The sequence below is a fragment of the Zosterops lateralis genome (assembly GCF_965231275.1).
Source record: "Zosterops lateralis genome assembly, chromosome: 7".
Classification (NCBI taxonomy): Eukaryota; Metazoa; Chordata; class Aves; order Passeriformes; family Zosteropidae; genus Zosterops; species Zosterops lateralis.
The window spans coordinates 13,053,507-13,074,213 of record NC_139767.1 but is presented as its reverse complement, the minus strand read 5'-3'; the positions used below and the strand labels follow the sequence as shown (position 1 = coordinate 13,074,213).

At 44.0% G+C, this 20,707-nt stretch overlaps 1 protein-coding gene across 2 annotated transcripts in view; it reads left to right on the top strand.

The window, feature by feature from the left end:
* PARD3B (par-3 family cell polarity regulator beta) overlaps window positions 1-16,985 on the top strand; it is a gene marked incomplete at its 5' end in the record, with an annotated part of 392,787 nt that extends 375,802 nt beyond the window's left edge. For both annotated transcript variants that reach the window (XM_083864789.1, XM_083864788.1), the window contains one exon: window positions 12,848-16,985. In XM_083864789.1, coding sequence (XP_083720915.1) covers window positions 12,848-13,202 — 355 coding nt within the window. In that variant the 3' untranslated portion in view covers window positions 13,203-16,985. The remainder of the gene's footprint in view (window positions 1-12,847) is intronic.
* Window positions 16,986-20,707: the final 3,722 nt, after the last annotated feature.

Genomic DNA, 20,707 nt, shown 5'->3' with positions numbered 1-20,707 from the left:
CTTGAGTAATGGGTTATGTTGTAGTTGCTTGATATAATATGTTTCTCTCTTTTACTTCTTGATCATTAAAAAGAGAGGGCTTTGAAATGTTGCAAAGTTCTTTTAAAGGAAATTCTATTTTACTGGCAGTAGAATCACACTTTTTTTTTTCTTTTTTTTTTTTTTTTTTAGAGGAACCCAAGTCAGCATTAAAGATTTAACACTGAGGTTTGGGAAAGACATCTTTCTCAACTCACCACAGGCTCTCTCTACTCTATCGAGCCTTTTTCCTACAGGTTTCCAATAGTAGGTCTGTCAAGGTTAAATACTATCATGTTGGGGGTTTTTGGTATCAACATCTGCAAGTACAGAAATGTCATCAAGTGTTTTGTGTTTCTTAAACCTTCACCTTTCTGCAAAACCAGGCTTAGACCAATAGTTGCTTTTGTTTAACATCTGAGGAGAAAGGGAGAGGCTCTTTTATGCTGTAAGACCTTTGCAAACTATCAATTGCCCACGAATTGCAGCTTCCTCTGAAACATCTGGTTCTGGTAATAGTCCCAGACGTGATGCTGCAGATTAAGGCACACTCCACTACATTGTCCCAGTTGCCACACTCTTAATGATCATGGATCTAACATCCACAGAGCAGAGGTGTGTTCAACTTGGCAGAATGTCTTGTTTCTTCGTAATTGCATGAATACCATTTTCTAGATCATGGGCACTCAAAAAGTAAAACACAAATTAGCAGCATTCTGGTCAGTCTTTTCTCTGAATACCTGAAAGACACAACTGAAAAGGAATGTTTCCACTTGAAGTGAGGCATTTCAGCAACCTACATTTAGTACCCGAGGTATTTATTTGCTGTCTAAGGTTGTCAAGCTTAACTTCCTGATTTCATTCCAGGATACAGATGTTTCATTCTCTCCCTGCCCTCTCCTCCCCTTTCAGATACCATTCTATACAAAAGCCTAATCCATAGATCATTGGAATGCTTCCATTGACATCCAGAGCCTTTGGCTGGGGCTGGATGAGGCTGTGAGGCACAATGTTCTTCATTGCATTGAAGTTATTCCCTCTTCTCAGTCTTGTATCTAGGCAAAGCCCAGATGTTTTTCCATCTTTACTTCCCCCTGCAAAGTATCTTGATGGGTTTTTTATGAACTTGCCACTTCAAGTCTATCACACGGCACAATCTGAAAATACTTGGAGAGATATTATAGTAGTGACCTTTATTGTTCATTAGTGAATCAGCAGCCTTGCTTACTGTGGCTTTAAATGAGCTGTATAAATTGGTTGTTATTTTCAATGATGATTCCCTTGATTTGAACATACTAGAGCAAAGATAATTGATTGATTCATTATGTAAAAGATTGTTTCAAGTTAGAGGGTGATTTTATTTCATTTTTTTCCCCCAACCAAATTAAGACATGCTGTCTGGAATCTTGGCCAGGTTCTTACCAGGTTCATATCAGGAAGCACTATTGTTTCTCTGTTTCTCACTGATGGCACATAGCAGCCTTCGTGGGTGGAGTAGGGATACCTCTTTGATTGTGGTGCTGTTCCTTGTAAAGTCAGCTGAAGCTGCTGACATCCTGTCCTGCATGTATAACTGTTGCACGTCTTTGACACATGATGTGTGTGTGCTTTCAAAAGAAATTAAGGTCTATACCAGGTAGTGCTGTCCAGAGCCTCTCTCTGTCTCAATGCTGGTTGCCCCTACCCTATATTCCAAGTGCTATGCTGTCATCTCTTTCAAGTACCACTAATTCCCAGCTATTGGCATTGCTTTGCCATGGAGGCAGTGTTTTGATGTGTCTTTAAAGCTTTTTTTTTTTCTTTCTTCAGCTGTGTGCTCCTCTTTCAGCTTCAGGATCCTGATGTCCTCTGTTTTAGATACATGACTAAGCTGATAGAACTGTTACAACAGCCTGTACTTACTCTCTCTGAAAGAGAGTCATGCAGCACGGTGTGCAGATGGCACAGAAGTTTGTTTAGAAGCTACAAATCTCATTTATTGCAAGTGTTAGGGGGGATGCACGTAGATCAGGGACATACATCGGTGATTGCACCAGTTCCCAAAGAGCAAAGGATGCTGCATGCCCAGGGGCCATGCTAGTTAATCCTGCTGTGGGTGAATGCTGCTGCCCCAGGCCAGGAATGCATGGAAGAAAATCACACAGATCTGATGATGTCTCATGTCATCTGGGACACCTTGCTGGCACTGCCAGGGCTGGTGTTGCTGGCAAAGAAAGCGAAGAAGAGAACAGGCCAGGAGGGGGTGGTGATGATCAATGTGATGGGCTTTAGGAATCCAAGTCTAGGCCTTGCTGAAGGAGACAGAGAGGACAGCAGGGGCTGTGGCTTCTTGTGCTGTTGTCCAGTCCACCCATCTCCATCTTGTGGTCTGTCGTGATGGCCTCTGGCTTCCAGATTTGCTCAAGGAAACTATGTCCAGCAAATTAAATAGGGAAGAACTGAGCTCAGATGTGTATGAAAGTCAGCAGTTATGTTGTCTTCTTCTGGGAATGGAACATATTTGTGTATATCTATAGGCATTAAAGCTAGTACCATATACAGGAGTAAAAGTCCACCCATGCTCATAAAGCAGTTGGGAGCTGTATCGTGTATTTCCTCCATACTCAGTGGTTCAATTCTCAAAGCAACCTCACAGTGATGTGTTTTTTGGTAGTGGTGCCATGTGTGTCTCATTCAAGCACAGCTGTTCTACAGGACTTCTTGAGGGGGTGTGTGCAGATTCTCATCTGTGTCTCACTTCTCCAGAATCTGCTTCTGCTCCCAGGATCTGGCGTGCCAAACCCTCCTCATCTGAGCAAGTCAACAGCCTGTCCCAGGCTGCTGCCTAAGAGAATGGCAGGGATTTGTAAATAAAGGAAACAATTGAATGATAAGTTCACACTTCAGCACGCTGCTTAACAACCTGATAACAGTTAATTACATACAGTATTTTTAAATGCAGCAACAGGGAGATAACTCGTGCAGAGGTGGAGCACAGGCCCTTGGGCCTCACGACCGAAGGTTAACCTCTTACTACCCATGTACATAAAGAGACTGGTGGCTGCAGCTCCGAATTAATGTCTCCAGTTCTGGACTTTTTCTGCCAGCAGTGACTCAGGGTCATGCCCGTAAAGTGTCCTCAGCCGCAAGTAGGGGCAGGGGGAAGCTGTGCTCAGTCCCAAAACTTGTGGGTCCTATTTTGAGCAACCTGTGAGCTGGCAGGCAGCAAACGTCGGGTGTAAACCCAGGGCTGTCTCCAGCAGAGGCAGCAGGTAGAGCGTGTCCGGTCGGGGGTCCCGCAGCCGCGCTGGTGTCCGTGTAACTGAAGGAGCTGTGCAGGAAGGAGCCAGCATAAACACAGCTGGAATGGGCGCTCCCGGCCGGCTGCGAGTCACTGCAGCTGCACTCTGTGCTACCGCTCCCTGGGCACCGGGTGGGGCCTTTCCGTCTCTCCCGGCCCGGTGGGATTGAGGGTTTGACCCTTGTTATTTAAAGCACAACTTCAGGACATCTGCTGTCAGAGCACTCGCAAAGTTTGTGGCTTAATGCAAGTCTAATTAACTGATTTGCCTATCCAAATCTGGAGATTTACACACTTCCATCGAGGCAGCTGTAAAGTTATAACTTCAGCTGTTTATCATGCCCTGAGCCTTTAAATCTCAATTATGAAAGGTGGCGTTTAATGGCTGGCTGGAAAATGGGTGGTTACCAGAGTGTTAATGGAGTGCGGCAAGCCAGGAAATGTATAATCTAATGCCTGTATAGAAATGAAAGGTTCTAACAAAAGAAAATATTGGGGGGGAGGATGTACTTAGAGGCTGTTTGTGCTGTTTAGGAGAAAATCAGTACATGAGCAGTAGGGAAACAATGGGGACTGAAATACTGCCTGAAGAAACAAATAAGAGCTGCTTGTTTTTAAGGTCCCTCTCACCCCCGCCCCCCCCCCCGCCCAAGAAAAAACAAAACAAAAAAAAAAAAACAAAAAAAAAAAAAAAAAAAAAAAAAAAAAAAAAAAAAAAAAAAACAAAACCACACCAGCCATCCTTCTTCTCCCGGTCTTGAGTTTTGCCTTTGTTGCAAAGGGGAAAAAAAGAAGAATGATACATTGCAGTGAGTTTAACAGAAGGTCTGGACCAGAAAGAAACAAAATGAAGGAAAAAATAACCTGCTACATATTCCTTTTTTACTGAAGCATGGTTTTACTACCCAGTTTGTGCCATTGGAGGCAGAATTGACAGCCATGCTTCATCATGGCAGTGGGAGAAAGTGCTGCAAGGAATGCTTTAATTTAAATGAGAAATGCTCTAAGAGAAAAAAAAAAAGCCTAAAAGCTTGGTAATAACGTTAATAACCACTTCTTACAGGTTTTTACTAGCCCACTAAAGATCAGACAGCATGTTAAGGTCCCAATGGCTGAATAGTAAAGACCTGGGCCTGGATTATTATTACTTAGGAAGATTCTTTTAATGATTTCTGTTATTAGTTGAAAATCATTTGAATAGTACAGCTGAATGGTCACCATGCTTTAAATTCATTTTGAGTGAAAAATGAGAACAGGGTTTATGTATTTCTGAAAGCACAAAACCAGCGTGGTGGTTTTCACAGCAGTAGTGCTGTGAATGGGTAGGCAAAGGGCTGAGGTTTCACTGCTGGGGAGGAGCTCTTGTGGAGTGTGATCAATTCCTTCTGAAAAACAATTTTGACTATGGCAACAGAATTTCTTTTAAATCAAATTAAAAGCTCCTAAACCACTACAGACTCCTTAATTTCTACTCCCATAACCTTCAAAATGGCAGAGACCTCCAGTAGGGGTTAGGATGAGGAAAGGGTCCAGACAGCATTTCTGGCTTTTGTGCTGCTGCTGCACTGAAGCCCTTGTTGGGGTCTTCCCTCTGCATCTCACTCCCTTCTCATGGATTGCCTGCTCTTGGGGGAAGCAGCTGTTCCCAGGGCAGGGGCAGCAGGGTCCCCCTGTCTCTTGGGAGTTGCTACGCAGTATGACAGTGCAAGTATTATCATAGCACAGATTTCACTTCAGCATCTCGCTCCAGTGGTGACAGTTCTACTCATGTTCAGTACTTTTTTGTATCAGTTTGAATTTGCATTTAAATGCAAAATTCAACTAAGAAGCCTAAGCAGTTGCTTCTCTTGCTGGCTTAAGAGGCATTTGTCCTCTAAAAAGAACTTTTCTCCCCTCCAACATAACTTGGTCAGCTTCTTCTCAGAAATGTGATTCAAAAGACCAAAGGCCAGGAACTCTTTTAGTCTATAGGAAGAGCTTTTGGTCCCCACTGATCTGCAAAACAAAAGACCAAAGGGACCTTAAAATCTCAGCCGAGTCTCTCCCCAGCAGAGCATGGGGGTTCCTGAGCAACAAGCATGACTGCTTAGCATTGAGAGTAGGTTACCAGTGCCCAGAGGTTAATGACTCACACGGCATTATGTTGTGTTGAATAATGAGTAACATCTGAAATGACACATGTTGTAATGACTCGCTACTTAAAGTACCAATCTACTTAAGATCCCTTTAAGCTCGAAGAGATCACAGAATAGCGATGTCTTGTTCAATAGGTGCTGCTTTATTTATGCCTTCTGGTAGAAGAGATGTACCATGCCTGAGAGCATATGAACAAAACAAGTGAGGAATTGAGTAGGAAGGATTATTGCACTGGTTGTTTTGAATGCTTTTTGGGCATTTATAGAGCATCAGCTAGCATATTTCGGGTTTTGTTTTTGTTGATTCGAGGGTTTTAATCCTGGTTGTCACAGTTCCTATATTTGTAGGTTGGATTTAGGGAAGGAAAGTGGAGCTTTGCCTGCAGGATGAGATTATCAGAAACTGGTCTGAGAGTTGCTGTGGAAAATAAACTAATGCTGGAGCAAAGCAGCAACACTGTCTTATGGTTTGGCTACTGATGGGAGGGAGTTTAATTAAAGGGCACTCTAAATTCTGATGTTAACCAATCTGTGACATAGTTTGCTCCATTAGGGATTGAGAACAATCTATTTTCTTGCATACAAAATAAGTTGTTCATGGTGTCATAAGAAGTCTTACCTAATCTTACAGTAAAGTTTTAAACCTGTCAGACGCTGCTTGCCTGTCTTACAGTTGTTTCTGCAGTCTGCTCCCCTGCATGGAAGGCTAGTATGTGATTAAACTGTACACTTTGTCTTAGATGTAAAAGCAAGTGTGACACCTAAATGTCTCCAATCGCTAAGAATGGCCCAGGGAGCCACTGGAGCCCAGCACCTCAAAATGTGGCCCTCTGCAAACACTAAAGAACTTAGTTCTCCAGCTGCTTAAAGGCTGGACTTTAACTAGAGAAATATAAACACGTCTGTGCACTTACCTGCTGGGATTATGGTGCTTTAAGTGTTTCTAAATATTTTAAACTGTAATATTGGAGAGAGAGAGAGAAACTGTGCATATAAACTCTTATATTCAGGCCAGTTAGCACCACTTTAGACTTTGTAAAACTGTATGCAAGGGAAGAGAATCCAGCCTGCCTGCATTGCATCTGAAATGTGTTGCTCAAATTTCAAACAAACTTACAGGGACTCATCTTTCTCCAAACCAAATAGGAATTCTTTAAAAAGGGAAGAGAGATTCATCCACTCTTACACTCACTACTCACACACACACACACACACACACACACACACACACACACACACCTTGAAATGCAGGTCATGAAATGATCGTTATTTTTATGGGTCTGCAAAGCCTGTAGAAGTCAGAGCTGTGTAATATACATTGCAGAGTGTTCTGCTAATCCTGTCTGACCGCAGTCGTGCCTGGCCCGGGAAGAGGGTCTGGTAACTGAAAACCTGACACTGAAGGAATTCCAAACACAGTCCTCAAACTAAAAACAGCTCTCTCTGCGTGGCATGTGCTACATGAGAGCCAGGGATTGTATTCGTTTACGTTATCTGATTTTTCAGCCTTGTATTGTTGATAAAAGAATGGGAGAAGGAAGCACCTCCACCAGCTCAGCCCATAAATAAAGTGTGTATGGTGTGTTTGAGGTTAGCATGACATTGCTAGACATCTGCCTTCTTCTGTGGGGTACAAGCCTCTCATAGACAGCAGCCACTGAGCACTTCCTTGTGCTGCAGATTCTTCCCAGCACTAAGATACCAAATTAGATTCCCAGTGAATTTTAAATGCAAACCCTTTCTTTGGCTGTGGGAAGTATTGATCTGAAAGGGCAAAGAATATTTATTATAGGATTATCTCACCTATTAAGATACAGAGACCCACCATAATGCATCTCAGTGATTTCTTTGAAATTTGCAGTGATTTGAAATTTCATTAATTTATTTATTTCATGTTATATGCATGCTGAATATTAAGCAACAGGAGTTCTTAGAGCCACTGACTACAAACAGCAGTGCAGTATCTTTAATACTGTATCTGGAGAGATAGGCACTACATGGTCTTTCAGTTAATTGTTTTCAGTGTTTGGTGAGAAGAGCTTTATAAAGACACAGTGTAATGTATTTGATATTTCAAGATTGTTTGTTTGCATAATTTAATTCTTACATCAGCTTCTCTTTTCTTCTTTAAAAGTAGATCCTCCTGGCTGAGAACAAGCATCATGCAATCACACTGCATACAATGGAGTTCTTCAGTGAGAATTTGGACACAGATAGGATCTTGTTGCTTTCTCCTGTTCTTTAATCACAGCCTGGGCTGTCTGATGCCATCACCCAGGGTCTCTGAATGTCTTGCGTAGACATGAAAGAGACGGCAGCCAAATGTGGGCTTTCCATTTGCTACTTAGTCTGTGGCTGTCTTTGAAGTTTATTTCAAGAAGTACTCTCTAACAAAGTAAGAAGCAGGTTTTCATGTGAGATTACTGCAAAATATTCCCTCAGCAGCAAGGAGGAGATAGTGATGGAAGAAGAGAGCATTCCCTTCCTTGCTTTTTACCAGGTACTAAGAGGGTGACCTCTGTGACTCTCCCTATAGAACAGAGGGAAGAAAAACCCTTTGTCACAATGAAATCCAAACCCCCAACGTGATGGGGCACAGCACAAGCAGTTAGACCTTCATTTTGCTTTCCTTTCCTTTCAGATAGCCCAAGCACATATCTCCAAGGATGTTAAAGGTGACCTGCAAATGGAGGTTATCAATGCAATGCAGTAAACCTGAAATGCAATTATTTTGTTTTCTGATTGTTTTTTGAAGCATCAAGTATTTATGCCAGTCTACTCTTTTCCACAGTTGAAGAATTACTAAAATGGAGGTTAAAAAAAAAAAAAAAAGGAACTGCAGAAAGCAAAAAGTGTTTAGATAGGGCATTTGAAACCCGCAGATACCTGTGACTAAATAACATTTTGGGTAAAAGAAGTTTTTCCTAAGTATTCCAAATCCTGTGGTTCAGTTTTAAATAAACCCAGAAGCTCTTAAAAATTCTGCAGTAAAGCCAGAAAATACTCTAATTTTCTGTGCTTGGAAGATAAATAAAGCACAGATAGAAGAGCAAACCTGCTTTAGGCTTTACTTGACATAGAGAAAATAACAACATGTTAATTGAATGCCAGTCATAAGTTACCTGCTTTACTTGGACAAGGCTTTTTTGTGCTCTTAATGCCCAAAATGGATCACAGTTGTTAACTGCTGAATCATTTTAAAAGATAAACTGGTAGAGCTGCAACCCAGCATATGAAAATAAACACGTTCACAACCGCCTGTGTGTAATCTGTAATTTCTCTGCAGGGGAAGGAAGATGAGGCTTTGCCTCCTCAAAATAAAGCAGATATTTTAAGGGACACCTTGCTCATGACACATTTGAGGAGTGTTTTCACACTACCCCACCAGTTTCACTCCTCTGTGGAACCTGGTGCTTCTCTCTGCCTTCCATCAATTGCTTCCTGCAGCAGCAGCCTCTGCTTTTAGCTAGACCCACATCGATAATGCACTTTCCAGTGGGACCCAGCAGAGCTGAACTATCAGCAAAACCAGTTTTTGAGCTCTGAGATCAGTTCTTTCCAGGATGTTGTGTCAGCCTCCCTGCCTTCTGCCTGCCATTAATTGCACTGTATCCCTAGGTCAAACAACTGGCCAAAAATCTGGAAAACAGCTGACGGTCAGAGCAGTTCCTACTCAGCATGTCCTCTCAGAGGGCACGCTCCTGGCCTGGTCCTTTTGAGTGGCTGGACCTGCTTGACCCAATTTGTGGATTTTTGATCACTCCCCTGGGTCACTGATTTTCCACTTGAGGTTATTGGTTTGACCCCCACACCATGGGTCACTTGGGAGGTGTGATATGGCCCTGTGAACTCTGAACTCATCAGAAGCCAACAAAAACAGTGAGAGAGAGGAGAAGAATTTCATTAGGACCTCCTCAGAGGTGGCAATGTCTGCCGAGGGAAGAGGTAGGAGTTGTTTTTGTTCTTGCAGAAACAAGACCAGCATCTACAAGATACTGCCAAGTAGAAAGTGTTTGGTTTGGTTTGGTTTGGTTTGGTTTGGTTTGGTTTGGCAATTTCTTTAAGGATAAACAACAGCATATACTTTTACACTGTGGGCTATCGAGTGAGAAGGCTGTTGGTTCAAAGGATCCGTCCTCTTCCTGCTGGGAACTGCCCTCAGTGTCCCAGACTTACTGCTAATGGTGACAACATTTCTGCAGCTAGAGCTTGGTATTTGCAGTTGTTTCTTCTACCTTAAAAAGATTAACTTTCTGATGATTAATTTGTCACACTTGAGGAGGGAAGGGGAGTTTTTTCCTGTTTTTTAAGACTGGTCAGATAGAGGTTCATGGAAACTCCGTAGACTGGCTGGTTGCACTGTGAGCAGTTCCCTGAGAATGAACTTCGCCAGGCATGGGTGGTAGGTGAGGAAGAATGAATCCTCAGGAAATAACTTGGCTTCAGCATGCTGTGCTGGCCATAAAAGGGGAAAAAAATGTTGTCACTGTAGCTTGTGTATCTGCAAGTGTAACACCACTGGGATTGCTTGGGGAAGTGAGCTGGAGAGTGTGGAGCAGCCATGAGGAAATCTTTTGTGAAATTTCTCTTAGTCATGCTGCCCAGAGTCAGCCTTTTGGACAGTTACCAGTGCTTCCCAAGGTTTTACTCAGGCAAAAGTTCTGCTAATCATTGGCTAGATCACTGCTTGTATTATCCCCAAGGCTGCTAAAATAACTCACATACCTTCTGTCTTCCTGAGGCTTTCCTAGAAGGTTCATGTGAAGTGGGTTCCTGTCAGGTCTCAGTGTACAGTCTGTCCTCCCAGCTGCTAAGATATGACTCTGGGCAAGACACTCAAGAATTACACCACCTATGAGTGTTTTGCCCTCAGAGGAAGGAAGCTGGTGCTGACAGTGAACAACTTGGGGTTTTATCTTTTAAAGAAAGATTTTTCTCTTCCCACATGTTCTTCTGCAGTTTGTCTACACAACCACAGATGGTGGTAAGCTGTAAGTGGGGTGATGGTGGATTTAGTTGGCTACGAGAGGTAACAGCAATGGAGATCTGATGGCATTAGGCAGCTTGGGACCATTTCTTATGTCTGGAACACTTTGATTGCTCAGGCCCATCTTCACTGCACAGTCCTGGGCCAGAGCAGTCTGAGTGCACAACCCTCTGCACAGTCACAGCTTCTGTGGCAGCAGTATAACACTGACTCCTAAACCTGGACTGGCCGAGCTTTCCTGGAAACAGCTCTTTTGGCTGGATGGCAAAGCACACCCCTCTTTTTTCTGCACCTTGCAGACTCCTGGTGTCAGTTGAAGCATGAGTTGTGTACTGAAGGCTCAGTATGTCATGCTGGTGGCTCAGTCTTATTCTCAGCCATCATCTTTGGTGCCAATTCATCTTGAATTTGTTTTTTTAGAGTAATTCAATTTGCAGTTAGAGCTCTGTCCAAAAGCTACCACTGGCTTTTCAGTGAATTCTGGATCAGGTTCCAAGCTCGGTCCTTTTTTAATGTGATCCACAAGAGTTTCATTGATTGTAGTGCCGATGAGAACACCCTATAAAATGAAAGTACAGGATTTTGAGCATGATCCTTATATTAAAAGATGATGGGTGTAGGTTTGGCATTTGTTCCTGTTGGTGTGCTGCTTGACACAAAGCAGTTCCTAGCATTGCAGAGCCTTTTATGATTGGAAGTACATTTTTGTGCACAGAGGCATTAAAGCTGAGTGTGACGGGACTGACTAGTGAACAAGCCTTCATGCAGAAATATGTGGAGCAGCTCTTTGGCCTGCTCTGGAAATTAGGCTTTGTTGCAAGGCGTAGGTGTGTGAGCAGCGACAGTAATTGTCTCAGTACGTATGTTTAAGAGTGGTTTGGTATCTCAGAGGGTGGCTTCAGGCCCTTCAGCACTTTGTCTGGACTGTCTCACCAGGAGGTGGGGGGGGAAGCTGGGAGTGCCTGTCTTTTATAATGTTCTGTTTTTAAAGCAGAAAGTCTCTGGGGATCATAGGGTCCTAAAAGTCCAAGGCCTGGAATGCTTCCTTTTGCTCTTTCCATTTTAAACAGGAAACATTTGCACTAAGTTATTCCAGGAGGAGAATTGTAGGTTCATTTCAAGGCAGATAATGTTTGTTCATTGCCTGTGTCCGTGATTTACCCCATGGGCTTAAACGAGTGCAGCAGAAAACCACATGTTTTGTTTTACTACACGTTAAACAAGTTCCAGCCGAGTCTGGGAGCCCAGGTTAAGAAAGAAGGAGCATGCTTGTAAAATCTCTGTGTGAACAAGAGAGTCATTGACAAATTTTGAACACCTGATCTACTGTACCAGAATGATAACTTTTTTCATAATCTGTGCAAAGAATATTTAAACAGTTGATGAGTTCAGTCCCAAAGACACAGAGCAGGTGTAATTGGTTTATACTTTCAGCCCCTGTTTTGGGTCAAAACTCTGTCTTCTTACCTAAGCTCTCATTTGTAGAGAAGCTTCCTGTGCAGTCAATGAGAGGTTTTGTCCAAAGTGCAAAGACATTTGCAGTCAGACTGGCAAAAAACTCCTAATTAAATTGAACTTTTGGGGATGCTCTGGTGACATGTCTATGAGAACAATTATTTCTGCTGTTTCAAAAGTATCACAAGTTAAGTTGTACTAAGAAAAAATATCAATGCTTCATTAGTGAAATCCTGAAATTAAGATGCAGAAGGCTACAGAGAGGGCTCTGTGGCACGTTCTCGGAGATGACACATTCACATGTTGCTTTTCACGTGAACTAGGGCTTGTGAGATCCATACTGATGCAGGCAAGTTACAGGGCCACTGTAATATCAGGCCTTTTAGATCACAGATTTTTTTGAAATCTCATTGGCAACTTGCCCATTAAACACAGGTATTGTATCCTGACATCCCTAGTGTTTCTTCCCCAGTTTTTCCAACTATAGTGTTTGGAAAGTTTTACAGGCTGACATATTAGGAGAGAATGGTGGGAAATAGCCTGGAAAGCGTGAATATTTGTGCATGTAAAGCTTATGGGATTTGCAGACTTGCAGACCCAACTCATCTGTTTATCCTCAGGCTAGATAAGATTCAGTCAAACATGCATTGTTTAAAGGAGCTTTGTTTCCATTATGGCAAATGGATCACAGGAGTCTGACTTTGGGAGCTGAAGGGCTCCAGTGCTCCCCCATTGTAAAAGGGCTGTGATGTGCGCTGGACCCTTCCTCCAGTGTCCTGGATGTTACAGACTTTTGTAGCATGCAGGTGGGAAGCTTGTTATCCTTAAGAAGTGCTTTTCATTCATCAGGACTTGTCATGCTTGAGGTGGCATTTCCTCTCCCAAAGTAAACATAGATTGTATGTACAATAATGTATCACTGAGCTAGTAGACTGCATTTTTATGTGCTTTATTATGTTTTTTCCTCCTCAGGCGTGGACCTGCAGAGCCACTAGAATATTTAACAGGACCACGGATAACGTACAAAGAGAGAGATCTTCCCTACTACCACGGAGGACAGCCTGTTATGCACCCATCCAAGGGGAACTACATCCATGTGCCAGACACAAGAGTGGCAGAACTGAGATACCCTCAGTATTACCCACCCCAGCCCATCCCCAACCAGCACAAAGGACCCCTCCGGCAGGACGTGCCGCCTTCCCCTCCGCAGTCCCACCGAGCACCAGCTTACAGTGAAATTGTCCGACACCGTGGGACCAGTCCAGACCAGTACCAGTACAGGCAGCAGGACCCCAGGCAGAAGAACCCCATGACTGCAGCTGTATAGCTGGACACTGGACTTGTGGCACAGCCTGGGAGGAGCCTCGTTGGACATCATCCTTGTAGAGTTGTTCCCAAGCGTAGCTGCCTGTAAGAATGGCACACCAGACCTGGAGTCGTTCTTACTGAGCTGGGCTCAGCGTAGGTGCTTTCTAACAGGCGAACTAAAGCCACGTGAGGTACGATATGTTTTGAGTATGTGAGGTACCAGACAGTTGAGTGTTTTTTAATTCCTTTTAAAAATAGAAAGTGGCTGCTGAAAATGAAACGCAACACTTCATACACCTCAGGGCTGTTTACTGAATCCAGTTACACCTTTACAGTACATAGCTGTCTGTGAAAGGGCAGCAGAGTCATCAGTTTCCTCAGAGTGCTGTTGTAGAGCCTTTCAAGTAAGAATACAGCATGCAGTATGGACTTCTTGCAGAGCTGGGCATCTTGTGTATCTAGTGTGTGATCATGACAAGGGACTGCCACAGAGATAGTGGCCACATTCCAGGCACATCCTGACCAACAGCCCTGCTTTAAGGATGCTGCAGTTCCAGATTTGTGATCTGGCCTCTGTCTTCTTCTGCCTTTTTGGTGGTGGCAGCATTTATCTTGTAGCCTTCATTTTTTGCAGTTTGTGTATCAAGAGTCTTCTCTTATTGTACCTGCTGCAGTTGGAGTAGGGCAAAAAGCCTTATCCTGTGTGCTTGGGCAGGATCACAGAGGGCAGGCAGCCACCTGAGAACCATGTCTGTGGGGCGGGAGTGTGTGATTTTGAGTGTTGGTTACATGTACAGTGTGCAGTCTTCAAATGCAAGCGCTGGAGACCAGATCCTCAGCTGCTGTTAGGAAGTGTCACTTGAGGGGTTTCAGTGGAGCTGGCTTATAAGGAACTGACGAGGGAGGTGACTCTGGCCATGGACTCCATAATTCATATTAAGTTACTGTGTCAGGTGCTGCCTTGGCTCCATCAGGGCAGCCCGTTCCTGGCCCGCTCCAGGCAGTATTGGAGCCAAGTGCCTGCCAGCAGCGTGCCTGCCCAGCCCAGCCCAGCGCTGCCAGAAGGCACCTGTTCATGGGGGCCACCCTCAGTCTTCGAGGGAAGCTCAGCCTCGGGCAGCACCGGGACCTGCCGTGCCAAGTGCCAAACTACTCGAGTTCCTGCAACCAGAGGCCATCAGGTCACTGCGGAAAGGGGCTTTTCACAGTGAGGGGTGAGGGAAAAGACAAGGAAAGTAACAGGAAGGGCTTCAAGACCCTGAGGCCCAGGAGGAAGATGTGAGAATAGCTGTTTGTAGCAAGTTATTTGCAGCAGTGCATAGGAAGAGAGAAGGTGTGGATGTGGAGGGGGTGTCAGCAGCATAGCAGAGCTGTCGGTTGAGGGGCAGGGTGGTGGGGTACATGCCCAGTTCTTTGCCCCAAACAGTCTAGGTTTGCTCTGCAGCAAGGAATGTGTGTTCCCAGCCACAGGGACCTGCATGACCTGACCCAAGAGGGCTCTGAATGCTTAGAGATCTGTCTCAAGGATTTTGTCACAAGGAAACCATGCAGTATTGTGACCTAGAAATATGTTATTTCCAAGTGTCCTTAATTCCTTGACTTCTGCCTTTTGGGAGTGTCACTAAACCATTAGGCCTCCTCTCCTCATCAGGAAAAGACTGTGACCTGGCCAAGGATTAAGCATAAGGATTTCTTTGATGTCATTTTGACACCTTTGGTATGCAACATATTAAATCACACAGATCACTTCCCAGGTGTTAAATACCACCAGGAAGGTTTGTCCTGCTAGGACTGTGTCCTGCCAGCTGGTAATGGCCTTGATGAGAAGCAGCATTTAATCCCAGCCTACTTTCTTCTCTGCTGATGGGTTAGAGCCTGGCGTAACCCTCAGGCACAGGGAGCACTTGCAGCTGCCTGAGTGGCTGGCAGGCTCTAGTGCTTGCATTTCCACCAGCCTCCACCCACCAGTAGGCTGGGAAGCAGGGGAGAGGAGACAGCTTTCCATGGTGAGGGAGCACTTCCATGATTCAGACAGAGGGCTGGACTCCCTGGGGCAGGGGCAGGCACAGCTCTAAATCCAGTCAGGAGGAAGCATTGGTGGGAGGGAGAGAGGAAGAGGAATGCAACTGATTATGAAGCAAGGGTATTTGGTTCTTGTTCCATTTCTTTCTGCCCTCTTCCCTAGTAATGTAGGAGGGAAAAACCTCTGGAGGGAGTGTCGGGTGTAAAGCTGGATATCTCTTAGTACCCTCCATAAATAAGACGCATTCCCCAAGGAAACTGTGCCTGTCATGTACGTGCTCTGCACAGCCTTGTACTTCTCTCAGAAAGCTTTAGATGCTGTAGGATACTCAGCCAGGACTTGGCAGCCACAGGATAGCCGCTGGTGTTATAAAGGCCTGTTGAAAGTGAAGCAAAAACAAATTAAAATACTTTCCTTTCCCTCCTTGAAATATAACCCCTGATACATTTGATCCAGCTGTAAAGAAACTAATGTTTGCGACAGTGGCTTTATCAAGCCAGGCCACAATTAAGAACAGCTCTGGATATAAGCTACTGCCTTTGTAAATCACTCTCAACTAACCCGTCAAATGGCATCACAGCACAGTGAACAGAACTTATTTACAATATTTCATGAGCCAGAGCCAAATAAAATCTGGATGGAAACAGCTCCTAGGTTATTTATAGCCTTTGAGGGACCTGCCCAGTGTCTCCTCGTAACCTGAATCTTTCCTTAAGCGCTCCCCTTGACTGCATCGGCTCCACTCAGTTGAAGCAGACAGATCAAACAAACACCTTCTGAGCTGTTAATCTTACCTTACCCAACAGGTTATTAAATGATGCTTCTGCTCAGTAAGCAGAAATCAGTAGAGAGCTTCTTCCAATCAAAAAAAAAAAAAAAAAAAAGTGCTATAAGTATAATATATGGATGCATCCTACATGTAAGGAGCTAAGGAGAAAGAATAGTGGGACCTAGCTGGGGGAGCAAGACCAAAAAGTATTACAGAGCATCTCATCAATCTCTGGTGCCATTGTTCTGGGAGAAAATTGCCATTTCCTGATTTAATATCTGGTAGAGGTACAGTATTTTCAAAAGTATAATGTGTAACTACAGTATATATAGTCAGCTTTTCTGCAGTATAAAATGTATGATTTTAGCACCATATTGTGGAAAAATATGTACCGTGCAGAATTCACGAGGTGCTACAACTGACGGTTGAAAATACACACTTGCAAAATCCAAAAGAGCCGTTAAGTAACAAGTTGTTCTTTTCCCATATGTCCATATGTTTGGGAAAATTATGAGTCTGAAATGCTCTTGACACGTAATTGCCTCGCACTCCCTCATCCAAAATGTGCCAGTCCAGCAGTAGAGTTACTGACGTAGTGGGTGTGAAGGGAGAGTTGGGTTTGCCACAGGAGCAGCCCTGAGTGTGTGTGTGTGAACAGGCATGAAGACTAAGGGAGAGAGGCCCGTGCTCACGTGAAGCTGCAGCTTTGATTTCCTGAGCTGGTGGCGTGCAGCCTGCATTTCTGGCTCTGGCACAGGGCCAGCCAGGCCCAGCAGTTGAAAGATTAAGAGATAGAAAAAGAGCCTGTGGATTTTCTGAGTGACCACCCACTAGTGAGCCATGATCTTGGCCTGTGAGCCGACGTTACCACTGTGATATATTATGATGCAGAAGTCCCTAGACACCCCTCAAATGCATAAAGAAATATCAACTGCCCTTTGTGGGGGAAACTAAGCATAGAAAATAATAAAAAAAAAGCTCTTGCCTTGAAAAAGTGCACAGTCCTGAATTCCAATTCACTCCAGCTTCCTGATCTAGAAATAGCTTCACATGCTGCCTAATTTTTTTACAGATGAATTGTGCTACCTCTTCCTCCCAGCCATCACAGATTAGTTTATCAGAGAGTTAGTGCTGTGAGTGAATCCTAGCGACTGCTCTGCCAGGGCCACATCCTGACACTCTGCTCTGAGCAGGGGCTGCTTTGCACTTTCAAAAGGCCTCAAAAGACCTGTGCTCCCCATCACAGTTGTCCTGCAGGGTCCTTAAGCCTTACATGCAAAATCAGAAGTGCTATTCACTATCTCTGCATAGGAAAGAAGGCTTTGTAAGACACTATTCTGTTACTGTGAGGGAGAGAGAGGTACTTGTGATCCTGACAATACCTGTGTGTTTAAGTGAAACTGACTTAAAAATCATATGTGATTGTTTTGGGGGAGAAATTCAACACGTAATTTGACAGGTTTTTTCTAGTACCACATCAAAGGTTTTGATCTTTTGTTACATATGGCTATATAAATTTTACCTGGTTTATTTTGCATTAAAATAAAGGCTTTAAGACTATATATGATTATGTACTGGTATGTAGAGTCTTTCCCTTCTTTGTGTCTACGAAGTCATCCTCAGCCATGGACATGATTTGATACTAGAGGATGATACATGATCAAGCTGGATCAGAATTGGTAAGATGACTTTTTTAACAACAACAACAACAACAACAACAACAACAACAACAACAACAGCAACCATGAACTGCTTTGTAGGGAAAAAAAAAGCATCCCAAGGCTTAATTTAATTCCATCTCAAGTCTACATTGTCTTCAGTTGTATCACCCAAATCCTGATTCCATACCACAAGATTGAAAGGAGGAGTGAGAATGAAGTCCCTTGCCAGCTCAGAGAATTTCAGCTTAGGCAGCTCCGTGTTCATTGCTGAAGTTCCCCAGGCAGGTTCATCTCAACATGCAGCTCTTTTCTTGCTGTTGATACCAGCCAAGGTGTTCTGCAGCCTGCAGCAGCTGCCAGGCCCAACCACCTGAGAGGGCTGGAGACCTTTGGCAGAGATTTGGGATGCCTTGAAAGTTCTGAGCAGGCTCTTCACATGAGGTACATTGGTCATTTAACTGAAGCTGGTAACTTATTTTCACACATTATGCACAACTATAGATATTTGTAGGATCAGGCTGTGGGTTGCAGTGAGATTCAGGTGAGAGTGTTATGTTAGGTGGAGTAATATTCAAAATAGATACTTAAGTGAAAAGGCATTAATACAGGGAGAAGGAATAATGAAGCCTAAGATGGAAATTATAGGTTACTACAAAGAAAAGTTAAAGAATAAAAGAACAAAATAGACAGAGAGGTGCAAATTTACAATACAAGGTGTAACAGAAATGGCAGGAATGGGTCAATAAAAATCCATGTAAACTGCACCCCAGAACAGTTTGAATGCAGGTCTTGTGTTTACAGCCAAGACAGCTCATGGACAACTGTTAGTCAGTTTTAGCATGTATTAAATTATAAACCACATAGATGCCAATTTTAGAATCAGTCAGGTCATAACCTGCACTCACAGTTAAAAACTATACAAATAAAAATGATACCTCAGTTTCTCCTGCTGGAGCTGTACAAAGAGTAGCAAAAGACAAAGTAGGAGTGTGTTAAGAGCTGGAAACTCGGTGACCACAGTTTGAGACAGTAGTCCTTCTGCCCTGACGGTCTCCTGTGGTTTCCCTGCAATAGCACTTACTTCCCTGGGACCTGGGCTCAAGTTAAAATCTATTTTGCAGTCACTGCTCTGTCTGTGTAAAGAAGTATGTGGAGCCATTTGACTGTACATTAATTTTAATGACTGAGGCGGTGCCCTCCGGAGACCTGTGTCCTGCTGTCGGCAGAGTGGGACGCAGCCCCTTTCCGCACGGAGGGACTCGGGGCTGCGTCACCCCAGCAGCAGTGCAGTGACCTGCTGCAACGTGCTCTGCCCAGGCCAGAACATCACAGCCTCTCAGACATGAGGGACGTGGCAGCTGTGCTGCTTGGGAGGCTCTCAGGAAGAAAAACGCCATTATCAAGATTGAAGTGGAGCTGAGCAGCTCCTGCAGCCTCCCAGAAGGCATTCAAGGCTTCTAGTAAGTCCCAGAGGATTCTGCCTCAAAGGCTCTGAAGGTCTCCTGAGGAGAGTGCTCAGAGTCCCTTCACTTGGTGTGATCATCCCTACAGAGAAGGTATGGAGCTGCTGAGGCATGCCTTGGAAAGGGTGGAAACAAGACTAATTCCCAAGGGTGGGATCTACTCCAGGAGGGACATCTTGGCTGATGGTTTTCTCAGTGGGCTGTATGGGAATGATCTGACACAGGCAACCAGAGAGATAGGATTGCTCTGGAAATGGGTAAGGAAAGGTGAAGGGGTGGAAAGTGGGAAATGAGAGTCAACTGGAGCAAAGGAAAGGGGATGAGAAATTAAAATAGGTTGGAAAAGGGGGCCGGGAGGTGTCAGACCTGAACAGGAAATAGGTGGGCAGGAGAGAAGATTGTCCCCAATGTCTGAAGTTCACAAACCAACAGGGAAGATGGAACTTTGTGATAATGCTAACTAATGCTCCCCAAATTCCATTTTGCGTCCCAGACTTGTGACATCCCTCCACTGTGCCCAGAGTCAAGACCAGGGACAAAGCAGCACAAAGTTACTTGTACCGGAGCAAGAAAGCAAAAGGGCAAGTAGGAATTGTGAGGAAAACCCATCAAGCAGTATGGGGAGAGAGACACCCATCACACATCACTGCTCCCTTCCTAGATCACATGCTGGCACCCAGATCTTACATCCTGTTCCACGCACACTTCCCTTCACCTCCCTGCATACCACCAACATCACAGTCTCCTTTCCTAACTGCCCCTTCCATCCAGCAGTTCCCTCTGATCACTGATGTCCTTCAATGCAACTTCTGCATTCACTGCTGAGAAGCCTCACGTGCCATCTGTGAGCAAAGCTTACCAACACCAATAATTTAGCTGGCACCTGAAAGAGTCAAAGTAGGTGGCCCCAGGACCATGGAACCCCGCATGGAATGGGATGGGGCTGTGCCCTCAATACAGAGAGGGACAGGTCATTTCTGAATCAGTGCTTTGTGGGTATAGATTGTAAGAAAGACATAGATTTCATCTGCCTTTTTGCTTGTCTAGAATAAACCTTTGACATGTGCAAAAGCTGTTTTATTGCTGGCCTGGTACAAAAATCCTGAACCAGTTTCAAGGGCCAAAAAGGTGATTACAGTCTTTAAAGCAGAATTAATTCTCAAACTGTTCCCAAAATATGCCTGACAAACTAACCCAAGCCAGATGAGCTGGCTGTGCTCATGGTAAAAGGAAACCTCTGTGCAGAGGAAACAGCCCTGCTTCACTTTTCCAGAAGAGTATCTGCATCTGAAAGAAACAATTTATTGGGAAATATGTACAGTACAGTAAAACAGCAAAATGAGACATTCAATAAGGCTTCTATATAAAACTGTGCCCTTTGCCTCCAGTGGATAATGAATAAAAATTATATAAAGAAGCAATGAACATTCAATGTTTTATATTTAAAATACATTTGTGTTGAAAACAATGTGGCATAGAAAAAGGACTGAAGGGATCTCCAAGATAATGCCAGAAGCTGTGAGATGTTAGCAGCTTTGTCATATAAGTTTCAAGGTGTAGGTTTTTAATTTTCTCTTACAGAAGCAGTCGTGAAAACTGTCATTAAAA